Here is a 24488-nt window from a genome sequence, read left to right on the forward strand (position 1 = left end):
AACCCTACACTTAACCTTTACCCTAAACTTAACATTAACCCTTACCCTAACCCTAACATTAACCCTTACCCTAACCCTAACATTAACCCTTACCCTAACCCTAACATTAACCCTTACCCTAACCCTAACATTAACCCTTACCCATATTGTAAACCTAACCCTAACATTAACCCTTACCCTAACCCTAACATTAACCCTTACCCTAACCCTAACATTAACCCTTACCCTTATTGTAAACCTAACCCTAACATTAACCCTTACACTAACCCTAACATTAACCCTTACCCTTATTGTAAACCTAACCCTAACTGTAACCTTAACCAGCAGTTGCTTGTCAACAGATAGTTTGTTGATCGTATGACCATCTGTAGAGTATTTACAGATGGAATATCCGGACTATCCAAGTAAAGTGTTCTCTACAGACTATTAGTAACATTTCAACTAACTATCTACTAACTCTAAACCTAGCGCTAACCATTTCCTATGTACAGTGCCTTCAGAAAGTATTCAGACCCCTTGACTTATTCTAAAATTGATTAAATGTTTTTGTTTTTTTATTGATCTACGCACAATACCTCATAATGACAAACAAAAGCAGTTTTTTTGTGCTAATTTATAAATAAAAAAACGGAAATATCACATTTGCGTAAGTATTCAGACCCTTTACTCAGAACTTTGTTGAAGCACATTTGGCAGTGATTACAGCCTTGAGTCTTCTTGTGTGTGATGCTACAAGCTTGGCACACCTGTATTTGGGGAGTTACTAACCTAGCCTGGTATAAACAAAAAGCTGGAGGAACTCCTAAACTCATCCGTCTGGGACTCCATCTAAATTCAGTGGCAGTGGGTTAGTGAGTGACGTCACTCTGACCATCAGTAGATTCCAGGCTGAACATGCAGGAGATTACTACTGTCAGAGTTACCACAATCCCAATGTGTTCACACAGTGATAAAGAGCTGTACAAAAACTTCCCTCGGTCAGACTGCACAGTGACTACTGCTACAGCTGGGACGTACCGCAGGTGCTAAGCGGGCAGAGATTGTGACAAGGAACACTGATCAGTAGAGGAGGTCATCTCTGGCATGTGACAATATGATTATCATTCAGATACATTGTTCTCTGTCATCATCATCATCATCATCATCCTGATTAAATTACAGATGATTATTGCTATATTGTCATGACGCCTAAGTGTAAACATAAAAAGTAACCCAGAGGTCAAAACATTTGCAAATTAAAATGAGAAACATTTCCGCCCCCACTTCCCCTGTATGAAAGTAAAAATATGTGGAGCTCAGACATTAGACACGTCAGTAACTGTCAATACCCATCTTTAGTAATACCCATCTGATATGTCATCTATTACATGCTGGTTTATTCAGTGTAAGAAAGTCCCGTTCCTTTAGTCCACCATAGACGTTACAGTAAAACTAGTTCACCCACTCACATCTGGCCCAGTCCAGGCAGTGAAATTGAAACTAGACTGGGAACTGTGGGAGTGAAACTGAGATTTACATAGACAGGGCTGGGTGTTTCTGCTTGTCCCAGAATAGAGCAGCAGTGTCACCAGATGGTCACTCTGTCCCCAGGGGGATAGAGGTAGAGAAGACTCTATGACTATGTTGAAGCTGTGATACTTGTAATATTTTGTGGACAACATTATTATTTATTTGAGTTAAATGCAGGCATGATCACATTGGGGAGAGTCCAAGATAGCAATAACATGTTAGATTACTGTCTTTATAAGTCTAGAAGTCAAGCAGGTCATAAACATTCCGAAAATATTAATAAAACGTACCATCTGCTACAAGTGGATAGTTCTTCTGTTAATCTGTAAACATCGTTGTATCTTGTGTTACTATGAACTACAGTTTGATGACGATCTAATTTCAAGTGAAAACCTAAATAACGAAGCAATGACATTTAGGTCTGATAGGTTTTATGAATCTATTTCTATTTCATTCAACATTTAAGACTAAAATGTAATTATTGACAACAACAAGAATCTTTGTCCAAAAGGGAAATCTTTATTTTCATCCATTAATTAAAGCATCAAAGCAAACATTCCTACAGTATCTAATAGTAATAAAACAGAACACATCAAATCTAACACTGATACAACCTCAGTCTACAGATAGGATTGACACAGAAACTCAAGCAAAGCCCCCTTTTGGTCTACATGTCAGGGATCAATAAGACAGAGAACATTTGATCTCAGAACAGAGTCGAAGCAGAGGAACCAGCAGCCTCGCTCCATAGGGGTTTGTGACTGGTGGGTCCTATCCAGAACAGTCAGCCTTCCTCATGGTCTTGGTGACTGGAGTCTGGGCTTTCTGCTGGGCTTCACAGGTCACCTCTCCTGCCCTGGTCCACTCCTGGGCAGTGAGAGTCAGGGTGCTGCTCCAGCTGTACAGGCCGTCCTTCTCCAGAACCCCGGGACTGGCCTCCTGCTTTTTGCTGGTCCCATCCACTTTCCAGCTCATGGTCCAGTCTGAAGGGAAGCCCTTGTTGGCCAGACACGTCAGTGTGGCTATTGTTGTACTGGACAGCTCCTCACTAGAGGGGGGCAGGATGGTGAGGGTGGGGGCACTGTTACCTGGAACAAACAGAATACATCAATTAAGGAACTATGGCAGGGTAGCCTAGTGGTTAGAGCATTGGACTAGTAACCAGAAGGTTGCAAGTTCAAACCCCCAAGCTGACAAGTTACAAATCTGTCATTCTGCACCTGAACAGGCAGTTCTGTTAATTGGAAATGCCTTCTAAATATGAATATAAAAGTTAGATTGTTTAAAGTATGTGGAGAAAACACTAAAGTAACATGGTACAAAGCAGATTTATGAACTGAACAAGTATAAAGTGGTTAAATAACTAGAGATACTAGTCATAGTGACAGATATTGTTTAGGAATAATTCTGATCAGAGTAGCCTACTCATATTCATAGTATTTGCAGACTTAGAGCGTAAATACATTTTTATAAAATAGATCATGAAGTCTGTTACAAACATAGCTTTGTATTCACACTAACAGTGAAGGTAACCATGAACTCAATACAACAATAATGACTACTATATCCAATACTGATAGAGAAATTGACTCACAAGATCAAAAGGTGAACAAAACAGTTAATTTAGTTGTTTACTTACTTCCAACATCAAGTCTGGTGCCGCTTCCAAAAGTCCACCACAGTGATACATTTCCTATTACTGCTGGTACAAAAACCTCTCTGTGTTGTGTTGCTGCAGATGTTACAGTGAAGATCACTTATACAGAATCATAATCAACACAGATACACTTTAACATCTTCCAGGTAGAACAAACACTTCATATTAGCTGTTTCTAGATAATACAAAATAATTGTATCTTAAATCCAGATAGTAGTATTTGTTCCTTCCTCTGTGTATCAGGTTCTCCTAGTCTGTAGATACAGTCCAGCATTAGATCAGTGTTGCTAGTATTCCTCCATATTGTCCATATGAAAGACAACAGCAGCAGCAGTAGTGATAGTGATCCATGTTGTATATTCCTTTATTAAACATGTTTATCTCAGATTTAACAGTGGAGGTAAAGTCACAGAGGACAGACAACACTACCAGAGGAATCCTACCAGCTTTAGTTTAGAGAAGTGTTCACTAACTGATTAGAGGAACTTACATCAGAGACCGAGCATGAGTGAACAGACAGTTCATTATATCTGATCATCATCAGAATAACAATACAATGGTGGTGTGCCTAAAAAAACATCATGCATTAGTGATGTGATTAAAAAGTTGCTGTTTGATGTTATATAAATTAGCACATGCAGGATAAAATACATTCTGAAGATGTGAGCCTTCCTGGAAACGGAAATAGATTTGAAACATGAATTTGCATAATGCATCTGCCCCGCTGCTCTAAGAGCATTTATATCCCTGTGAGTTGAACACTTCATGACTGAGAGCTGTCCTTCATGACAACAGAACCCACAACAACCATGACTTTTATCACCATCTTCATCTGGACACTTGCTTGCTGCTTTCAAGGTGAAACTTTTCAGAATTTATTGTAGAAAATGTATTACATTTATACCACAGTAATGTATATCAATAATAATATTTATATTCAGAACTATTCATTACTATATGTAATATTTCATTCATATAAATGTTTTTATTCAATTTTTCAGAATCCAGTGGACAGTACACTGTGACTCAGACTCCTGCTGTGAAAGCTGTTCTCCCAGGACAGTCAGTCTCTCTGAACTGTAAAACCAGCAGTAATGTGTATAACAATAACTATCTAGCCTGGTACCAACATAAACCTGGAGGAGCTCCTAAACTCCTCATTTACTATACAAGCACCGTTCAATCTGGGACTCCATCTAGATTCAGTGGCAGTGGATCTGGGAGTGACTTCACTCTGACCATCAGTGGAGTCCAGGCTGAAGATGCAGGAGATTACTACTGTCAGAGTTACCACAATCCCTATGTGTTTACACAGTGATAAAGAGCTGTACAAAAACCTCCCTCAGTCAGATTGCAGTGTCTGAGAGGGAAGAGACAGTGACATGGAACACTGGTCACTAGAGGAGGTCAACTGTTACATGGTTAGAAAGCATTCATTCAGATCACATGACCATCATCATCATCATCATGGTTATGACTTATAGTATTTGTCATGGTCTTTAAGTGTATATAAAAATCATTTGAAGTTTTGAAACACATTATCTGTCCATAAGCAAAGCTAGAGCTACAGAAGTTAAACAATAGGTGTTATGACCTCAACATTACTTCAAAGTTACAATCACTTCAGCCCCCCAAAACAAGTCCTCATATGGACCTCAACCAAATGTCTGATTTAAATGAATGCAATATTCTAGCATCATATTAACTATTTTCATGAGCAGATTACTGACCGTGAGATCTGTGAATGAGACTGTGAATGATGCTGGACACAAGCCCAGTGAGAAGGCTTCATAATGCGTGTGATAGTGCAGCCTGAGAGGAGATGGCAGATAATCCTGATTTCCTGCTGTCTGGGGATTGAGGATCAAACGGTTTTTGATTCATATGGATCTGTCTCTGTCGGTCAGCATGGAACTGGTATTTCCTTCAGCCTACGGCTCTTTTCTTTTGTGGCGAGAACAAGCCCCTCTTATAGCCCTCACTGAGATCATCCAGAGCAGGGTAGCTCTCTCTCTCTCTCACACACACACACACACACACACACAACTGGCAGTTAAACTGTCATACTGTAGTCGCACACACACTGATGATGTGACTCAAAGAGGAGGTGAGACAGCACACACTCTGTGGCCACACAGCAGCAATAGATATTTCGGCCACAACAAAGTCCAGTCTCGGTGGAGAATATCTCTGATATGTTGACATGTCAAAATCTCTGATTAGACAGAGATAGACAAGGTAGGAAGCTGTGATACATGGTGTTGTGTCAAAATATATGACAGACCAAATGATATATTTCGAGTAAGCAGTTGATTGTCTTATCACCGTTGTCCCTTGTTTAAGTGAGACCCCTATATTTTAGAGATATCAGCTCCGATATGTCAAAGATACTAAATAAGAGATTTCAGCTCCGTTCTCTCAGGGATATCACCCAAGAAGAATCAGTGATACTAGTTCAGAGTGTCACCAGTTCAGAGTGACACCAGTTCAGAGTGACACCAGTTCAGAGTGACACCTGTTCAGAGTGACACCTGTTCAGAGTGACACCTGTTCAGAGGGGCAGCTTTCTGCTCTCTATGCAGTTCTTGATGTTGGCTTCATCTGCTCCCTCAGTGGTGATCAGGCTTCCCCCATTATTGGTGTGTCAGTTGTACCGGTGACTGGTGGAATAAGGATGTTTATGGTCCGTTCCACATTAGTGGACAGCCTTCTATGGCCTCTCTCTGGGTTACTCTCTGGGGAGCCTTCTCTTCTAGATTGAATCTGTGGAACAGAGTATCATGTTGAAGCATCTAAAACCATACACCAGTGCTCTTCAGTCCTAGTCCTGGAGAGCCAGTGTGCAGGCTTTTGTTCTAGCCAAGTATCAAATCAAATCGTATTAGTCACATGCGCCGAATACAACAGGTGTAGATCTTACAGTGAAATGCTTACTTACGAGTCCCTAACCAACAATGCACTTAAAAAAATACAGATAAGAATAAGAAATAAAAGCAACAAATAATTAAAGAGCATTTAAAGAGCAGCAGTAAAATAACAATAGCGGGACTATATACGGGGGGTACCGGTACAGAGTCAATGTGTGGGGGCACCGGTTAGTTGAGGTAATATGTACATGTAGGTAGAGTTATTAAAGTGACTATGCAAATAGGGGGAGGGGCAATGCAAATAGTCTGGGTAGCCATTTGATTAGATGTTCAGAAGTATTATGGTTTGGGGGTAGAAGCTGTTTTAGAAGCCTCTTGGACCTAGACTTGGCACTCCGGTACCACTTGCCGTGCGGTAGCAGAGAGAACAGTCTGTGACTAGGGTGGCTGGAGTCTTTGACAATTTTTAGGGTCTTTCTCTGACACCGCCTGGTATAGATGTCCTGGATGGCAGGAAGCTTGGTCCCCAGTGATATACTGGGCCATTCGCACTACCCTCTGTAGTGCCTTGCGGTCGGAGGCCGAGCAGTTGCCATACCAGGCAGTGGTGAAACCAGTCAGGGTGCTCTTTATGGTGCAGCTGTAGAACCTTTTGAGGATCTGAGGACCCATGCTAAATCTTTTCAGTCTCCTGAGGGGGAATAGGTTTTGTTGTGCCCTCTTCATGCCTGTCTTGGTGTGCTTGGACCATGTTAGTTTGTTTGTGAGTCCTAACACATTTGATGATTAGTATTAGTGTTGATATAGGTACGTAGTAGTAGTGCTGGGCTGGAACAAGAGTCAGCATACCCTGTAGGTCTTCTGGACCAGACACTGTCATACAGCCTGAGCAAGCCATCCACATTGTTAACTTACCACCCACACAATGAGGAACACGCAGGCTGTGACTAGGATCGGAAGCAGGGACAGCAGACTCCCCCTTGACCGAGTCTGTTCATGGTCCTGTGTTTCACTTCCTGAGAGAGAAAACAACACACTCTGTGAGGAAGAGACTTGTGAATGTTGTATGTTGGGGCTGAATGAATGCTGTATGTTGGGGCTAAATTGATACTGTGTGTTGGGGCGTGTTTCTTACCTGGTGTAGTAGGGGCAGGGCAGGGTGGAGGCACACAGCGGAATCCTCCTTCTCCCTGAGCTGCAGAATTCAAAATGTCTCTGATATAGTCAAAATACTGCCCAGATGGCCATTTGACCGCCCTATAGTGGCATTTAAAGACTTGCATTGTTGCCTCCTGGAAGTACAGACAAACAAAGTAAACATCGGGATGGTTGCACCACTTAATACAGTCAATAAACTGGGTCTACAGTAACTGGATCTACTGGCAGAACTGACAGGTATTACCAGCTCCTCATGATCAAATTGGAAACGTAGATTTTGCAGCATGGTGATGAAGATCATAATATTATCTTTGTTGGAAGAAATGGCACCAAACACCCGGGCCAGTTCCCTAAGGCTTTGTTCCAGTGGATAGATATTCAATAGAACACAGCACACACCACTCTGGAGTAAGAAAAGGGAGAAAACCGACTAGGTTACATATAATTCCATTCTACAGATTCCAAATAAAACAAAAATGTTCATCAACAAAAATGCTGCCAAAGTTTAAGACCACCCAGCGCAACTTCTCTTGTGAAAAAAGTTTCTGCATGATGTTTAGTTTTTGAGAAATTCTACTCACCCTCTCTTTGGGAATATAATGTATAGAAATGTTATAATCCTTTGGAATATTGTGTTTCTGTAAAAATAAAGTAGGATTATTTGGTCATTTATTTTTTGCCCAGTTTGGCCCATTTTCTGTATCAAAAGAAGAGATTTAAAGTAGTTTTTATGATTAAATAAACTATAAACTATCCCCAGACTAGTTTTGTATAGTACAGTTCAGGTTAGATGTAGAAGTTCTTACCAATAAGATCAGCCTGCTCACATCATTTGTTACAGGATTCCCAAATCCTCCTGAGCATACTCCAAGACTTGTGAATAGAAATAGGAGGACACACGTAGTTGTCTGAATCTGACAGAGGAAGCACATCAGAAAGGGAAGATTTTCCTTTCCCAACCCCTCCGTACATTGCTTTCTTTTCTGAATCTGTATATGGCTTCACTTTCTCATCAAACCTCAAGTTAATTCTAGAAACGTTCTAAAAAATAATAATAATAATATTCAGGAAAATCTGATAATAATATCATACATAAAAATATGGATTTTTACTCACTTTGCTCTTCATATGGAACTTGAGAAGTTAACAAGGAAGACTTGAAATCCAATGTTTCTTTCTTCAGGCAGAGGACTTGTCATGATGACATGTAAATACTATAGACCAGGGTCCGGCAGACTAGTGTCGCAAGGGCCGCCTACGGGCACTACTGTCTGTCACTACCATTCATACACTCACCCGCACGCACACATTTTAGAAATTCTTACTTTTGTTTGATATTTGTGTTCTATCTAAATGGGGATAAAACGTTTTTTTTTTTAAAGAGTTGTAGTCCCCTATCCATTCATAACCTGCCCTGAGCCTCTTCAAGCACCATGCCGTCATCTCACAAAACGTTTCTGTGCTGTTTCGCTAACATTTCCTGCTAAATATTTATCATAAATGTTATCAAATGGATTGTGAATCAATATCCAGTGTAGTATCCAAGAAAATTAGGAGGATATTTGGCTGTGATGTGGATTAGAAGTGAGTCTGAGAGCCTGAGAGGAGAGACAGCTGTCTGTGATTCATATGCTTTGATTCATCTGACCTTTTGTGTACGGCACAAGGACAGTATTGTGTACCAGTCCACTGTCACTCAGTCACATAGTGTGTGTGTGTGTGTAAGCGAGCAAGAGAGAGAGTGACAACAAAAGCTGCTCGTTGAGAGTGGTTGCATATACGAGTCAGACAACATGGAGGAGGATGAAAGTACAACTCGTGACAAATCACTCTCTTGTTGCTCTTTGTAAGGTTTTGATCAGGCACACACAAGGTTACTTAACAAAGTACATTTTTCTGTGTATGACGTTAGGAGCCAATAGGGGCCAGATGTATTTACAAGGGAAGGGAAATACTGTAATTCAAAAGTGAACAAAAATATATCTAGACAATGTTTTTATATTAGTGTCTGTCTTACAATATTGGACAGTATTGATTTTTTATGAATAAATAAACCACACAAAAATTCTGGTCATCTCACTGATGATTTGTTAACAGCATTCATATCACAGGTGTCATGTATCATCAGACTGTTTGCTATTTGCATATGAAGACAATTTGCATTGACAGCACATGCTTCAGTGGTCTTAAAGTGTTTATAGCCCTGTGAGTTAAATGTGTCCTTTACAGAAGCAACACAACATAAGACAAAAATGACTTTTATCTTCGTAACTATCATGGTCCTTGCATTGTACACAAATGGTAAGTTTGAAATTACTTTAGTAATTAACGTTAAAGCTATCGATTTTAATATAATTATCCTATTTCAAACAACAATTATTTATTCAAATATCCATATTTGAACTAAAAAAGGTTTAATCTAAATCAAAGACTGAAAATTCATATTGTTTTATCTCTTCCAGGCTATGCAGGTGACATTTTATTGACCCAGACTCCTGCAGTTGCCATGGCACAGTCTGGAGAGTCTGCCACGATCAGCTGTAAAGCCAGTAGTGCCATTGACAATGATTTAGCCTGGTACCATCAGAAACCTGGAGAAGCTCCTACTTTGACAGTGGTTTAACATCCGGTCGATTTCATGGCACTGGATATGATATTGATTTCACTCTGACCATCAGTGGAGTCCAGGCTGAAGATGCAGGAGATTACCACTGTCAGCAGCATGAAGCTGCTCCGTTCACACAGTGATACAGAGCCATACACATCCCTCCCTCAGCTATAGAGAAAGTGATCTAAATCTGCTTACTGGGGACTTTCACAAATGTGTTGAAATACAATATTAATATTTACCATGACAAGGATTATCATGACAAACACAGGTAAGGTCAAGGCCCAATTTGAATATAATATCAGTTAATATGCCTGTTTGTGGGTGTGTTATTGCCTATTTAGGTAAGGTTGTTCCAGACAGAATGCAGACAATTAACACTGACAGTGTGCAAAGTGTACAAACCATCCAGACATTTGTGTAGGCCTAAAATGTATATGTGTATTCAAGAGTAGGCCTCCCCTGCGCTATATGATTTTCAATGTTTTTCGTGGTCTACGCGTCAAATTCCTCCAGCACGCTAGGTGGCGGTAATGCTGCCAGCTTCTATGCTGCCCGAAAAAAACTTCTGGTTGGATGTTTAAAATATTTTCTGATTCACGGCAGCAACTGGGAACAACGTCCAACTACATCCGACCGTTGTTTTCAAGGTAATCTACTCACGTTCACATACACCGCTTCATGGACTGTCTGTACGGGTTGCATCCAGTTTATATGGACCAGTTTATTTGGACCAACCACAGGGGTTTTGTGGCACCTTAATTGGGGAGGATAGTCTCGCGTTAATGGCTCGAGCGGAATTAGTGAAAAGGTGTCCATGTGTCTGATGTCATTCCAAAAACTCAGTTCCAACCATTATTATGAGCCGCCCCTCAGCAGAATCCACTGGGGCACGAACATCACATTCATGAGCAGCGACAACATCATCACGTCATCCAAAAATATAGCAAACATTGGATGAATATAAAATGTTAATGGTCTTACTTGAGTGGTAAGGATGAGGCAAGCGACTGCAGACGAAAGTCGAGGATGGCGATTGTATCATGCGCCGGAGAAGATGGCTGAAGTTTTACATGCTCCTAAACAAATGTATTTTTTTGTTCATTTTTTTGCATTGTTTGTAACTTTTTAAAAAACGTATTCTGTACATAATGTTGCTGGTACCATTTCTTATGACAGAAAATAATAACTTTTGGACATCCGAACAATAATTACTCACCACAAACTGGAAAAAGCTTTTTTTCCATTAACAAGTCCGATGAGCCCGACATGAAGGACATACTGATTTCCCGAGAACAGGCCCAAATCCCCGTCATTTGTGTGAAGAGAAGACGGAGAAAAAGAGGACGGAGATCGGCTGCCTTCTGAGAATTCGTTGGCAATCGAACAAACCCCCACTGCCTTCCGTTCAACTAGCTAACATGCAATCATTGGAAAATAAAATCGACGACCTACGAGGAAGATATAACTACCAACAGGACATTAAAAATAGTAATATCATATGCTTCACGGAGTCGTGGCTGAACGACAACATTACATACAGCTGGCTGGCTGGTTATGCGCTGTATTGGCAGCATAGAACAGCGGCGTCTGTATATTTGTAAACAACAACTGGTGCACAATATCTAAGGAAGTCTCAATGTTTTGCTCGCCTGAGGTAGAGTAGCTGCTAGGCGACCTAAACTGGAACATGCTTAACACCCCAGCCATCCTACAATCTAAGCTTGATGCCCTCGACCTCACACAAATGATCAATGAACCTACCAGGTACCACCCCAAAGCCGTAAACACGGGCACCCTCATAGATATCATCCTAACCAACTTGCCCTCTAAATACACTTCTGCTGTTTTCAACCAAGATCTCAGCGATCACGTTGAGTGTGAGGTTATTTTCCTGACACCACACTCCGAGGGCCCTCACCTCCTCCCTGTAGGCCGTCTCGTCGTTGTTGGTAATCAAGCCTACCACTGTTGTGTCGTCCGCAAACTTGATGATTGAGTTGGAGGCGTGCATGGCCACGCAGTCGTGGGTGAACAGGGAGTACAGGAGAGGGCTCAGAACGCACCCTTGTGGGGCCCCCCGTGTTGAGGATCAGCGGGGAGGAGATGTTGTTGCCTACCCTCACCACCTGGGGGCGGCCGGTCAGGAAGTCCAGAACCCAGTTGCACAGGGCGGGGTCGAGACCCAGGGTCTCGAGCTTGATGACGAGCTTGGAGGGTACTATGGTGTTGAATGCCGAGCTGTAGTCGATGAACAGCATTCTCACATAGGTATTCCTCTTGTCCAGGTGGGTTAGGGCAGTGTGCAGTGTGGTTGAGATTGCATCGTCTGTGGACCTATTTGGGCGGTAAGCAAATTGGAGTGGGTCTAGGGTGTCAGGTAGGGTGGAGGTGATATGGTCCTTGACTAGTCTCTCAAAGCACTTCATGATGACGGAAGTGAGTGCTACGGGCGGTAGTCGTTTAGCTCAGTTACTTTAGCTTTCTTGGGAACAGGAACAATGGTGGCCCTCTTGAAGCATGTGGGAACAGCAGACTGGTATAGGGATTGATTGAATATGTCCGTAAACACACCGGCCAGCTGGTCTGCGCATGCTCTGAGGGCGCGGCTGGGGATGCCGTCTGGGCCTGCAGCCTTGCGAGGGTTAACACGTTTAAATGTCTTACTCACCTCGGCTGCAGTGAAGGAGAGACCGCATGTTTTCGTTGCAGGCCGTGTCAGTGGCAATGTATTGTCCTCAAAGCGGGCAAAAAAGTTATTTAGTCTGCCTGGGAGCAAGACATCCTGGTCCGTGACTGGGCTGGGTTTCTTCTTGTAGTCCGTGATTGACTGTAGACCTGTCACCACCAACAAATCCAAGTGTTTTTCTATGGCTGGCCATGCTTTCCACCTGGCTACCCCTACCCCGGTCAACAGCACTGCACCCCCCAGAGCAACTCACCCAAGCCTTGCCCATTTCTCCTTCTCCCTAATCCAGTCAGCTGATGTTCTGAAAGAGCTGCAAAATATTGACCCCTACAAATCAGCCGGGCTAGACAATCTGGACCCTTTCTTTCTAAAATTATCTGTCGTCTGAGATTCCCAAAGATTGGAAAGCAGCCGCGGTCATCCCCCTCTTCAAAGGGGGGGACACTCTAAACTGCTTCAGACCTATATCTATCCTACCCTGCCTTTCTAAGGTCTTCGAAAGCCAAGTCAACAAGCAGATTACCGACCATTTAGAATCCCACCATACCTTCTCCGCTATGCAATCTGGTTTCAGAGCTGGTCATGGGTGCACCTCAGCCACGCTCAAGGTCCTACACGATATCTTAACCGCCATCGATAAGAAACAATACTGTGCAGCTTTATTCATTGACCTGGCCAAGGCTTTCGACTCTGTCAATCACCACATCCTCATCGGCAGACTCGACAGCCTTGGTTTCTCAAATGATTGCCTCTCCTGGTTCACCAACTACTTCTCTGATAGAGTTCAGTGTGTCAAATCGGGGGGTCTGTTGTCCGGGCCTCTGGCAGTCTCGATGGGGGTGCCACAGGGTGGTGCCACAATTCTTGGACCAACTCTCTTCTCTGTATACATCAATGATGTTGCTCTTGCTGCTGGTGAGTCTCTGATCCACCTCTACGCAGACGACACCATTCTGTATCCTTCTGGCCCTTCTTTGGACACTGTTAACAACCATCCAGGCGAGCTTCAATGCCATACAACTCTCCTTCCGTGGCCTCCAATTGCCTCGAACCCTAACCCTAACCCAAATGACAAATTACATGCATGAGAGCACCAGCTGTTCCGAACGACTGTGTGATCACGCTCTCCACAGCCGATGTGAGTAAGATCTTTAAACAGGTCAACATTCACAAGGCCGCACGTGAGAATGCTATTCATGGACTACAGCTCAGCGTTCAACATTGCCCTCAATGCTCATCAATAAGCTAAGGACCCTGGGACTAAACAACTCCCTCTACAACTGGATCCTGGACTTCCTGACGAGCCGCCCCCATGTGGTAAGAGAATGTAACAACACATCTGTCACACTGATCCTCAACACAGGGGCCCCTCAGGGGTTTGTGCTCAGTCCCCTCCTGTACTCCCTGTTCACGCATGGCCAGGCACGGCTCCAACACCATCATTAAGTTTGCCGATGACACAACAGTGGAAGGCCTGATCACAGACAACGACGAGACAGCCTATAGGGAGGAGGTCAGAAACCTGTCCGTGTGGTGCCAGGACAACAATCTCTCCCTCAACGTGATCAAGACAAAGGAGATGATTGTGGACTACAGGAAAAGGAGGACTGAGCACGCCCTCAATCTCATCGATGGGGCTGTAGTGGAGCAGGTTGAAAGCTTCAAGTTCCTTGGTGTCCACATCACCAACAAACTAACATGGTCCAAGCACACCAAGGTACCAGAGAGCCTATCATTGTCCAAGCACACCCAGGTACCAGAGTGCCAAGTCGAGATCCAATAGGCTTCTTAACAGCTCTACCCCAAACCATAAGACTCCTGAACAGCTAATCAAAGGGCTACCAAGACCCCTCTTTTACGCTGCTGCTATTCTCTGTTTATAATCTATGCATAGTCACTTTAACTCTACCTACATGTACATATTACCTCAATTACCTCAACTAACCGGTGTCCCCGCACATTGACTATGTACCGGTACCCCTCTATATAGCCTCCACATTGACTATGTACCGGTACCCCTCTATATAGCCTCCACATTGACTATGTAAAGGTACCCCTCTATATAGCCTCCACATTGACTATGTAAAGGTACCCCTCTATATAGCCTCCACATTGACTATACATTTACATTTAAGTCATTTAGCAGACGCTCTTATCCAGAGCGACTTACAAATTGGTGCATTCACCTTATGACATCCAGTGGAGCAGCCACTTTACAATAGTGCATCTAAATCTTTTAAGGGGGGTGAGAAGGATTACTTTATCCTATCCTAGGTATTCCTTAAAGAGGTGGGGTTTCAGGTGTCTCCGGAAGGTGGTGATTGACTCCGCTGTCCTGGCGTCGTGAGGGAGTTTGTTCCACCATTGGGGGGCCAGAGCAGCGAACAGTTTTGACTGGGCTGAGCGGGAACTGTACTTCCTCAGTGGTAGGGAGGCGAGCAGGCCAGAGGTGGATGAACGCAGTGCCCTTGTTTGGGTGTAGGGCCTGATCAGAGCCTGGAGATACTGAGGTGCCGTTCCCCTCACAGCTCCGTAGGCAAGCACCATGGTCTTGTAGAGGATGCGAGCTTCAACTGGAAGCCAGTGGAGAGAGCGGAGGAGCGGGGTGACGTGAGAGAACTTGGGAAGGTTGAACACCAGACGGGCTGCGGCGTTCTGGATGAGTTGTAGGGGTTTAATGGCACAGGCAGGGAGCCCAGCCAACAGCGAGTTGCAGTAATCCAGACGGGAGATGACAAGTGCCTGGATTAGGACCTGCGCCGCTTCCTGTGTGAGGCAGGGTCGTACTCTGCGGATGTTGTAGAGCATGAACCTACAGGAACGGGCCACCGCCTTGATGTTAGTTGAGAACGACAGGGTGTTGTCCAGGATCACGCCAAGGTTCTTAGCGCTCTGGGAGGAGGACACAGTGGAGTTGTCAACCGTGATGGCGAGATCATGGAACGGGCAGTCCTTCCCGGGAGGAAGAGCAGCTCCGTCTTGCCGAGGTTCAGCTTGAGGTGGTGATCCGTCATCCACACTGATATGTCTGCCAGACATGCAGAGATGCGATTCGCCACCTGGTCATCAGAAGGGGAAAGGAGAAGATTAATTGTGTGTCGTCTGCATAGCAATGATAGGAGAGACCATGTGAGGTTATGACATAGCCAAGTGACTTGGTGTATAGCGAGAATAGGAGAGGGCCTAGAACAGAGCCCTGGGGACACCAGTGGTGAGCACGTGGTGAGGAGACGGATTCTCGCCACGCCACCTGGTAGGAGCGACCTGTCAGGTAGGACGCAATCCAAGCGTGGGCCGCGCCGGAGATGCCCAACTCGGAGAGGGTGGAGAGGAGGATCTGATGGTTCACAGTATCGAAGGCAGCCGATAGGTCTAGAAGGATGAGAGCAGAGGAGAGAGAGTTAGCTTTAGCAGTGCGGAGCGCCTCCGTGATACAGAGAAGAGCAGTCTCAGTTGAATGACTAGTCTTGAAACCTGACTGATTTGGATCAAGAAGGTCATTCTGAGAGAGATAGCGGGAGAGCTGGCCAAGGACGGCACGTTCAAGGGTTTTGGAGAGAAAAGAAAGAAGGGATACTGGTCTGTAGTTGTTGACATCGGAGGGATCGAGTGTAGGTTTTTCAGAAGGGGTGCAACTCTCGCTCTCTTGAAGACGGAAGGGACGTAGCCAGCGGTCAGGGATGAGTTGATGAGCGAGGTGAGGTAAGGGAGAAGGTCTCCAGAAATGGTCTGGAGAAGAGAGGAGGGGATAGGGTCAAGCGGGCAGGTTGTTGGGCGGCCGGCCATCACAAGACGCGAGATTTCATCTGGAGAGAGAGGGAGAAAGAGGTCAGAGCACAGGGTAGGGCAGTGTGAGCAGAACCAGCGGTGTCGTTTGACTTAGCAAACGAGGATCGGATGTCGTCGACCTTCTTTTCAAAATGGTTGACGAAGTCATCTGCAGAGAGGGAGGAGGGGGAGGTTCAGGCAAAGAGCTTCCTAGGGTTAGAGGCAGATGCTTGGAATTTAGAGTGGTAGAAAGTGGCTTTAGCAGCAGCGACAGAAGAGGAAAATGTAGAGAGGAGGGAGTGAAAGGATGCCAGGTCCGCAGGGAGGCGAGTTTTCCTCCATTTCCGCTCGGCTGCCCGGAGCCCTGTTCTGTGAGCTCGCAATGAGTCGTCGAGCCACGGAGCGGGAGGGGAGGACCGAGCCGGCCTGGAGGATAGGGGACATAGAGAGTCAAAGGATGCAGAAAGGGAGGAGAGGAGGGTTGAGGAGGCAGAATCAGGAGATAGGTTGGAGAAGGTTTGAGCAGAGGGAAGAGATGATAGGATGGAAGAGGAGAGAGTAGCGGGGGAGAGAGAGCGAAGGTTGGGACGGCGCGATACCATCCGAGTAGGGGCAGTGTGGGAAGTGTTGGATGAGAGCGAGAGGGAAAATGATACAAGGTAGTGGTCGGAGACTTGGAGGGGAGTTGCAATGAGGTTAGTGGAAGAACAGCATCTAGTAAAGATGAGGTCGAGCGTATTGCCTGCCTTGTGAGTAGGGGGAAGGTGAGAGGGAGAGGTCGAAAGAGGAGAGGAGTGGAAAGAAGGAGGCAGAGAGGAATGAGTCAAAGGTAGACGTGGGGAGGTTAAAGTCGCCCAGAACTGTGAGAGGTGAGCCGTCCTCAGGAAAGGAGCTTATCAAGGCATCAAGCTCATTGATGAACTCTCCGAGGGAACCTGGAGGGCGATAAATGATAAGGATGTTAAGCTTGAAAGGGCTGGTAACTGTGACAGCATGGAATTCAAAGGAGGCGATAGACAGATGGGTAAGGGGAGAAAGAGAGAATGACCACTTGGGAGAGATGAGGATCCCGGTGCCACCACCCCGCTGACCAGAAGCTCTCGGGGTGTGCGAGAACACGTGGGTGGACGAAGAGAGAGCAGTAGGAGTAGCAGTGTTATCTGTGGTGATCCATGTTTCCGTCAGTGCCAAGAAGTCTAGGGACTGGAGGAGGCATAGGCTGAGATGAACTCTGCCTTGTTGGCCGCAGATCGGCAGTTCCAGAGGCTACCGGAGACCTGGAACTCCACGTGGGTCTTGCGAGCTGGGACCACCAGATTAGGGTGGCCGCGGCCACGCGGTGTGGAGCGTTTGTATGGTCTGTGCAGAGAGGAGAGAACAGGGATAGACAGACACATAGTTGACAGGCTACAGAAGAGGCTACGCTAATGCAAAGGAGATTGGAATGACAAGTGGACTACACGTCTCGAATGTTCAGAAAGTTGAGCTTACGTAGCAAGAATCTTATCGACTAAAATGATTAAAAAATGATACAGTACTGCTGAAGTAGGCTAGCTGGCAGTGGCTGCGTTGTTGACTTTGTAGGCTAGCTGGCAGTGGCTGCGTTGTTGATTCGGGGGCTAGCTGGCTAGCTAGCAGTGTTGATTACGTTACGTTGCGTTAAAAGAACGACAATAGCTGGCTAGGTAACCTAGAAAATCGCTCTAGACTACACAATTATCTTTGATACAGAGACGGCTATGTAGCTAGCTATGTAGACGGTGGGCGTTAGCTAGCTGGCTAGCTGCTGGGCAGATAGCAGTGAAGACTACGTTAGGACGACGAAATACGATAATTACGCAATTATCTTTGATACAAAGACGGCTATGTAGCTAGCTAAGAAGAAATTGCTAAGATTAGACAAATCAAACCGTTGTACTATAATGAAATGTAATGAAATGTAATGAAAAGTTATACTACCTGCAGACCGAAGTGCAGACCGAAGTGCGGATGCGACTGCTCGCTCCAACCCGGAGCGGTTGGACCCGGTAGCCCTCTATATAGCCTCCACATTGACTATGTACCGGTACCCCTCTATATAGCCTCCACATTGACTATGTACCGGTACCCCTCTATATAGCCTCCACATTGACTATGTACCGGTACCCCTCTATATAGCCTCCACATTGACTATGTACCGGTACCCCTCTATATAGCCTCCACATTGACTATGTACCGGTACCCCTCTATATAGCCTCCACATTGACTATGTATGCCTCCACATTGACTATGTACCGGTACCCCTCTATATAGCCTCCACATTGACTATGTACCGGTACCCCTCTATATAGCCTCCACATTGACTATGTACCGGTACCCCTCTATATAGCCTCCACATTGACTATGTACCGGTACCCCTCTATATAGCCTCTCTTGTGATTTTACCCGCTGCTGTTTAATTACTTCTTACTTTAATTTGACATGTTTAACTTATCTATTGTTTACTTAACACTTATTTATTTATTTTTCCTTATCTTCTTAAAGCATTGTTGGTTAAGGGCTTGTAAGTAAGCATAATCAATATTACTCACCAACGTGCAATCATTGGACAATAAATTAGATGAGGTACGATCATGAATATCCTACCAACGGGACATCAAAAACTGTAATATCCTATGTTTCACGGGATAGTGGCAGATTGATGACATGGATATTCAGCTGGTGGGATACACGCTGCACCTGCAGGATAGAACAGCACACTCCGGTAAGACGAGGGGAGGGCGGTCTGTGCATATTTGTAAACAACAGCTGGTGCACGAAGTCTCTAGATTTTGCTCGCCTGAAGTAAGTATATTGTGATAAATTGCAGGCCACACTACTTGCCTAGAGAGTTCTCAGCTGTAGTTTTTTAAATATTTTTTTTTACTTTTCGTGGCTGTTTATTTACCACCACAAATAGATGCTGGCACTCTTTTTTTCTCCTTTATTTAACTAGGCAAATCAGTTAAGAACAAATTCTAATTTTCAGTGACGGCCTAGGAACAGTGGGTTAACTGCCTTGTTCAGGGGCAGAACGACAGATTTTGTACCTTGTCAGCTCGGGGATTCAATCTTGCAACCTTTCGGTTACTAGTCCAACGCACTAACCACTAGGCTACGCTGCCGCACTCAGTCCGCACTCAGTCAGCTGTATAAGGAAATCAGCAAAAAGGAAACCATTCACTCAGAGGCTGTCACGAATCCCGCTTCCTGAGTCTGTGTTTGCCTGTGTTTCTGTCCTGGAGTGTGTTTCCGGTGTCCTGGAACGCACCCTGTCTGGTTGCCGGGCGAATTAGCTTGTTGGGAGATCGATGTTCACCCGCACCTGTATCCCATCAGTAATCTGCACACCTGTCCTGATCATCACCTCTCCCCTTCAAAAGCTCTGACCTGACATCCATTCCCTGCCGGATCGTTAGCCATGAACAGTATGTTGTGCCATAGTATCAGCCTCAAGTTGGATAGAATTTGTTTTGTTGTTTTTTACGTATTGCTTGCCTTAAACTTACCTCCGTTTGTTCTGTCTTCAGTTACTCACCCGGATCATTTACCCCATTCCCGCCTGGTCGTCGGAGGATTCCGCTACCCCATTGGATCCACCTATTTACTCCCATCAACTCACCACCGCTGCCCGCTATGCCACCTGGATATATCTAATTTGTAAGTCGCTCTGGATAAGAGCGTCTGCTAAATGACTTAAATGTAAATGTAAATCTACCCATTCACATTCACTTGTAAATAAATACTCACCTTCTTCCTACTCTCCTTGTCCTGGTCTGCTTCTGGGTTCGATTTTGAAAGAACGTGACAGAGGCGGCGCTCCTAGTGGCCGGAGACTTTAATGCAGGGAAACTTAAATCAGTTCTACCAAATCTCTATCTACATGTTAAATGTGCAACCAGAGGGGAAAAAAAATTCTAGATCACCTGTACTCACAGAGATGCATACAAAGCTCTCCCTCGCCCTCCATTTGGTAAATCCGACCACAACTCTATCTTCCCGATTCCTGCTCACAAGCAAAAATTAAAGCAGGAAGCACCAGTGACTCTGTCTATAAAAAAGTGGTAAGATGAAGCAGATGCTAAACTACAGGACTGTTTTGCTATCACAGACTGGAACATGTTCCGGGATTCTTCCGATGACATTGAGGAATACACCACATCAGTCACTGGCTTTATCAATAAGTGCATTGAGGTCATCGTCCCCACAGTGACTGTATGTACATACCCCAACCAGAAGCCATAGATTACAGGCAACATTCACACTAAGCTAAAGGGTAGAGCTAAAGGGTAGCGGTGCGGGACTCTAACCCGGAAGCTTACAAGAAATCCTATGCCCTGCGAAGAACCATCAAACAGGCAAAGTGTCAATACAGGGCTAAGATTGAATCACACTACACCGGCTCCGACGCTCGTCGGATGTGGCAGGGCTTGCAAACTATCACAGACCACAAAGGGAAGCACAGCCGAGAGCTGCCCTGTGACACGAGCCTACCAGACGAGCTAAATCACTTCTATGCTCGCTTCGAGGCAAGCAACACTGAGGCATGCATGAGAGCATCAGCAGACTGTGTGATCACGCTCTCCGTAGCCGACGTGAGTAAGACCTTTAAACAGGTCAACATACACAAGCCTGCGGGGCCAGACTGATTACCAGGATGTGTGCTCCGGGCATGTGCTGACCAACTGGCAGGTGTCTTCACTGACATTTTCAACATGTCCCTGATTTAGTCTGTAATACCAACATGTTTCAAGCAGACCACCATAGTCCCAGTGCCCAAGAACACAAAGGAAACCTGCCTAAATGACCACAGACCCGTAGCACTCACGTCTGTAGCCATGAAGTGCTTTGGAAGGCTGATAAGGGCTCACATCAACACCATTATCCTGGCATCCTGGCATAAGACTCCTGAACAGCTAATCAAAGGGCTACCAAGACCCCTCAGTCCGGAGCTGCCCCTCATTCCGGAGCTGCCCCTCAGTTCGGATATGCCCCTCAGTCCAGAGCTGCTCCTCAGTCCGCCCCTCAGTTCGGAGCCGCTCCTCAGTCCAGTGGGGCCTTTAATTAGGGTCTTAGACCCAAGGTCGGAGGCGAGGGTCGCCACTGTAAAGAGGCCCTTGAAGAGGGAAATGACTTTGGTGGATGGGGTCCACTCCACTTGTGCCCAGGGTCCTTCGCTGTCTAGAATCTCCTCCCAAGTCCATGAGTCCTGCGTTCTTTGCCGCTGCTGCTGCTGGCCGTTACCACGCTGTTTGGTCCATTGTAGGTGGGTTATTCTGTCACGATCATTGAATACATCTTTTAATGAAAGACGAAAAAACACGAAGTACACTAAACAAAACAAACAAAATAACAAACAAAATAACAAACAAAATAACAAACAAAATAACAAGACGACCGTGACCGCTATCAAAACTGAGTGCAAACATACAACATCACATAGACAATAACCCCCAAACACAATACAAAACAGGCTACCTAAATATGGTTCCCAATCAGAGACAACGACAAACACCTGCCACTGATTGAGAACCATATCAGGTCAAAACACATAGAAACAGACTAACTAGACATGCAACATAGAATGCCCATACCCTGACCAAACAAAACATAAAAACAATCAACTCAAATAATGGTCAGAGTGTGACAGTCCTAACCGAGTTGCCAAAACTGTAGTTTGTTAAATTAACAAGAAATTTGTGGAGTGGTTGAAAAACGAGTTTTAATGACTGCAACCTAAGAGTATGTAAACTTCCGACTTCAACTGTATGTCTACTGTAGCTAAGAAAGCAATACTAAGTGTTAGTAGCCCATATCCCTCACCCTAGAAATGTAGTCTATTTTCACCAACGCGGTATTGTAAACACATCTTTCATGGCCGGTGTGTGCTTGTTTGACAACATTTTTTGTAATCGAAAATTACGGATTGCCTCTTATCCGCTTGTCCTACCCTTATGCCATAGTTTGTATATCTCAATTGTCAGTAGAAATCACATTTGTTTAAGCAAATCAGCCATATCAGCTATGTTTTTTTTAAAGGCAGTAAATGAGTCTGAATTAACTGTTTCGCTGCCAGACAAGGCTGCGCTGAAAGCCAGGTGTAGCAGTGCTAAGGTGTCAGGACTGCTGTTGGGACAGCTTTATGTAGGCCCTAACAGTTTGTGGGCACTGTTTGTCACCGGTATAGTGCAATTGATGTATTGTTTAGTGTTGAGTTGTGTAGTGGCTTTGCTGGCATGCATCTCCCATAAAATGTGTTTGCCCCACCAAGATTTACATGCTAAAATCGCCACTGAAATAGAGGTGAATTACTTTTGTACTATTACGTGGTTACTTTTATTTTGAAATTTCCAGAAACAGTGACCCGGAAATACTTTTCTAGTGTTGCTGACGAGACACTAATTACTTTCTGAATGTACGGTTGTTGTTTCCATTTCCACATTTATTTTTATTGCATGTTGATATACAGTTGTATGCTGTTAATTATCCATACATACTTTTGATAACAACTTTTCCATCATGGACAAACGAGTTAAAGCGACTGCCAGTACGGGTAGGGGTTGTTTCTAAAAGTAACGTTACAATCTATGCTATTAACCTTGGCTAACGTAAGCTAGAGTAGCTCAAATTCAACATACAGGCAGCCCCAAGTGAACTGTAAAGTAACTTACTAATATAGCTAACTACATTCATTTCATGTTAATATCATGTTGGCTTTCTTTCTAAATGTTTCTGCTAAATATAGTAAAACCAAAGATTCTAACTCTCATCTGTGGTTTTGTCTTATCATAATATTTTGTCTAGCCTTGATGTTGTAGACGAATATGATTTTTTGTTATGCAACAACCAGTACAGCCTAAATATTTATTGGTTCCGTCTTCTTTCCATAGGCCCCCCTCTTCCTCTCTACTCTTTACGACTCATGGTTTCTCCCCTGCGGCTGATGTATTCCTTTGTATGGCATGTGGTGAATCAAAGAAATGTGATGCATTATGGGAAGGTCGAGGAATTTGTAACTGTGGTGACTGAAGCTGTTCCAAAGTTGCTGAGTTACAAACAGAGGGCTCAACTCATCCTGGGCCTGAGAGCAAGGGTGAGTGACATGTTGTGTGGTCATGGGAGGAGTAGTTGATTATGCTTTGATTGATACATGTATATCAATGCCAGTAGAAACTATATGTGTGTAAGGAGGGAAGGGATGTTGCAAGTTTACTCAATATCTCCATGATTCACATTATTTAGATGATCTTGGAGATGTTCCGCAAGGATTGTCCACCTAACCCTCAGGCCATCCAATGTCTCCTGGGAAAGATGAACATCAGTGCATCCGCAGGGGTAAGAATATTTTTCTCTCTCCTGCATACATTCAAAGTGTGTAACAGCTACTCATTAGCTCAATTCAGATAACCAGATAAGTTACACTTGTATCAAATGATTCACATTCTGTGTTACAGCAGCAAGATATGGAAGTGGAGGAGTCGCAGGCGAACTTTGTGGCGCTGGTCCAAACCCTTCTGACAAACCCTTATGAGAGGAAGCACTTCTTCCAGGTTCGACATACTTTCTCTCTGTCCCTTTCGTTTGACTTGCTTTTAGCGGCTCGTCATTCAGGTAGGTTATCTCAGATACTGTCACTCTTTCCTTCCCTGTAGGAGGAGTTCCATACACAGTATGGCTCCAAGTACGACACAGCACTGCAGGCCCTTGTGGGAGGCTTGGTCTTCAGACTGGAACAACTGCTATCTGTGCCAGATCTCTCCCAGGTAATGAACTGGTGCATGACAGGTCTATAACTAACAGTTCACTGATCATACCTAATTTTGTCATTATTAGATAACAGTTTATGTCAACACATGCCATATTATTGTCTTGACCTCACATGCTAAGCCACCCCCCTGGTTGCTGATCTTAGCTTCTACCTCTCCTTCTCAGATAGCGTCCATTATCAGTGCTGACCCCTCTGACCTGGAGGAGTGTGGACAGTCTGTGTCTGACCCTGAGCACCTGAAGATCCTCCTCCAGCACCAGAAGCTGTTAAATAAAACCCAGTTAAACAGAAATGGTAGGCTTGAAAACAGTCCATAGAAAGCTTTGGAGTCTCTACTTCAATCATTATCTGTTATCCTCTCTGTGTAGGTACAGTAGATTTAAAAACAGATAAACAAAGAACATTACAAGTTTTATTTTTGACATCTATAATTAAAAGTACAATGT

The 24488-nt window shown here is 44.4% G+C and overlaps 1 protein-coding gene and 1 gene segment (V, D, J or C); one reads left to right on the forward strand and one right to left on the reverse strand.

Annotated features, from left to right (window-relative positions):
• Nucleotides 1-2006: 2006 nt before the first annotated feature.
• On the reverse strand, nucleotides 2007-3330 carry LOC115107089 (Ig kappa-b4 chain C region-like). The segment is given in 3 exon segments: nucleotides 2007-2597; nucleotides 3149-3265; nucleotides 3324-3330. Coding segments are annotated over 3 exon segments (441 nt in total).
• A 6056-nt stretch (nucleotides 3331-9386) lies between these two features.
• The window catches only part of LOC115107091 (zinc finger protein 37-like), a 29200-nt gene continuing 14098 nt past the window's right edge, over nucleotides 9387-24488 (forward strand). The window contains exons 1-8 of one of the 6 annotated variants that reach the window (XM_065008309.1): nucleotides 9387-9492; nucleotides 9654-10070; nucleotides 19805-19934; nucleotides 23165-23367; nucleotides 23517-23609; nucleotides 23729-23824; nucleotides 23927-24037; nucleotides 24207-24336. In XM_065008309.1, the coding sequence (XP_064864381.1) occupies nucleotides 23197-23367; nucleotides 23517-23609; nucleotides 23729-23824; nucleotides 23927-24037; nucleotides 24207-24336 (601 nt within the window). In that variant the 5' untranslated portion in view covers nucleotides 9387-9492; nucleotides 9654-10070; nucleotides 19805-19934; nucleotides 23165-23196. Of the gene's footprint in view, nucleotides 9493-9653; nucleotides 10071-19804; nucleotides 19935-21312; nucleotides 21541-21618; nucleotides 22828-23164; nucleotides 23368-23516; nucleotides 23610-23728; nucleotides 23825-23926; nucleotides 24038-24206; nucleotides 24337-24488 lie in introns of those variants that run through there. The other 5 variants (XM_029630471.2, XM_029630469.2, XM_029630468.2 and 2 more) reach the window with 5 other exon arrangements.

Source organism: Oncorhynchus nerka, linkage group LG23 (assembly GCF_034236695.1).
Source record: "Oncorhynchus nerka isolate Pitt River linkage group LG23, Oner_Uvic_2.0, whole genome shotgun sequence".
NCBI classification, from domain to species: Eukaryota; Metazoa; Chordata; class Actinopteri; order Salmoniformes; family Salmonidae; genus Oncorhynchus; species Oncorhynchus nerka.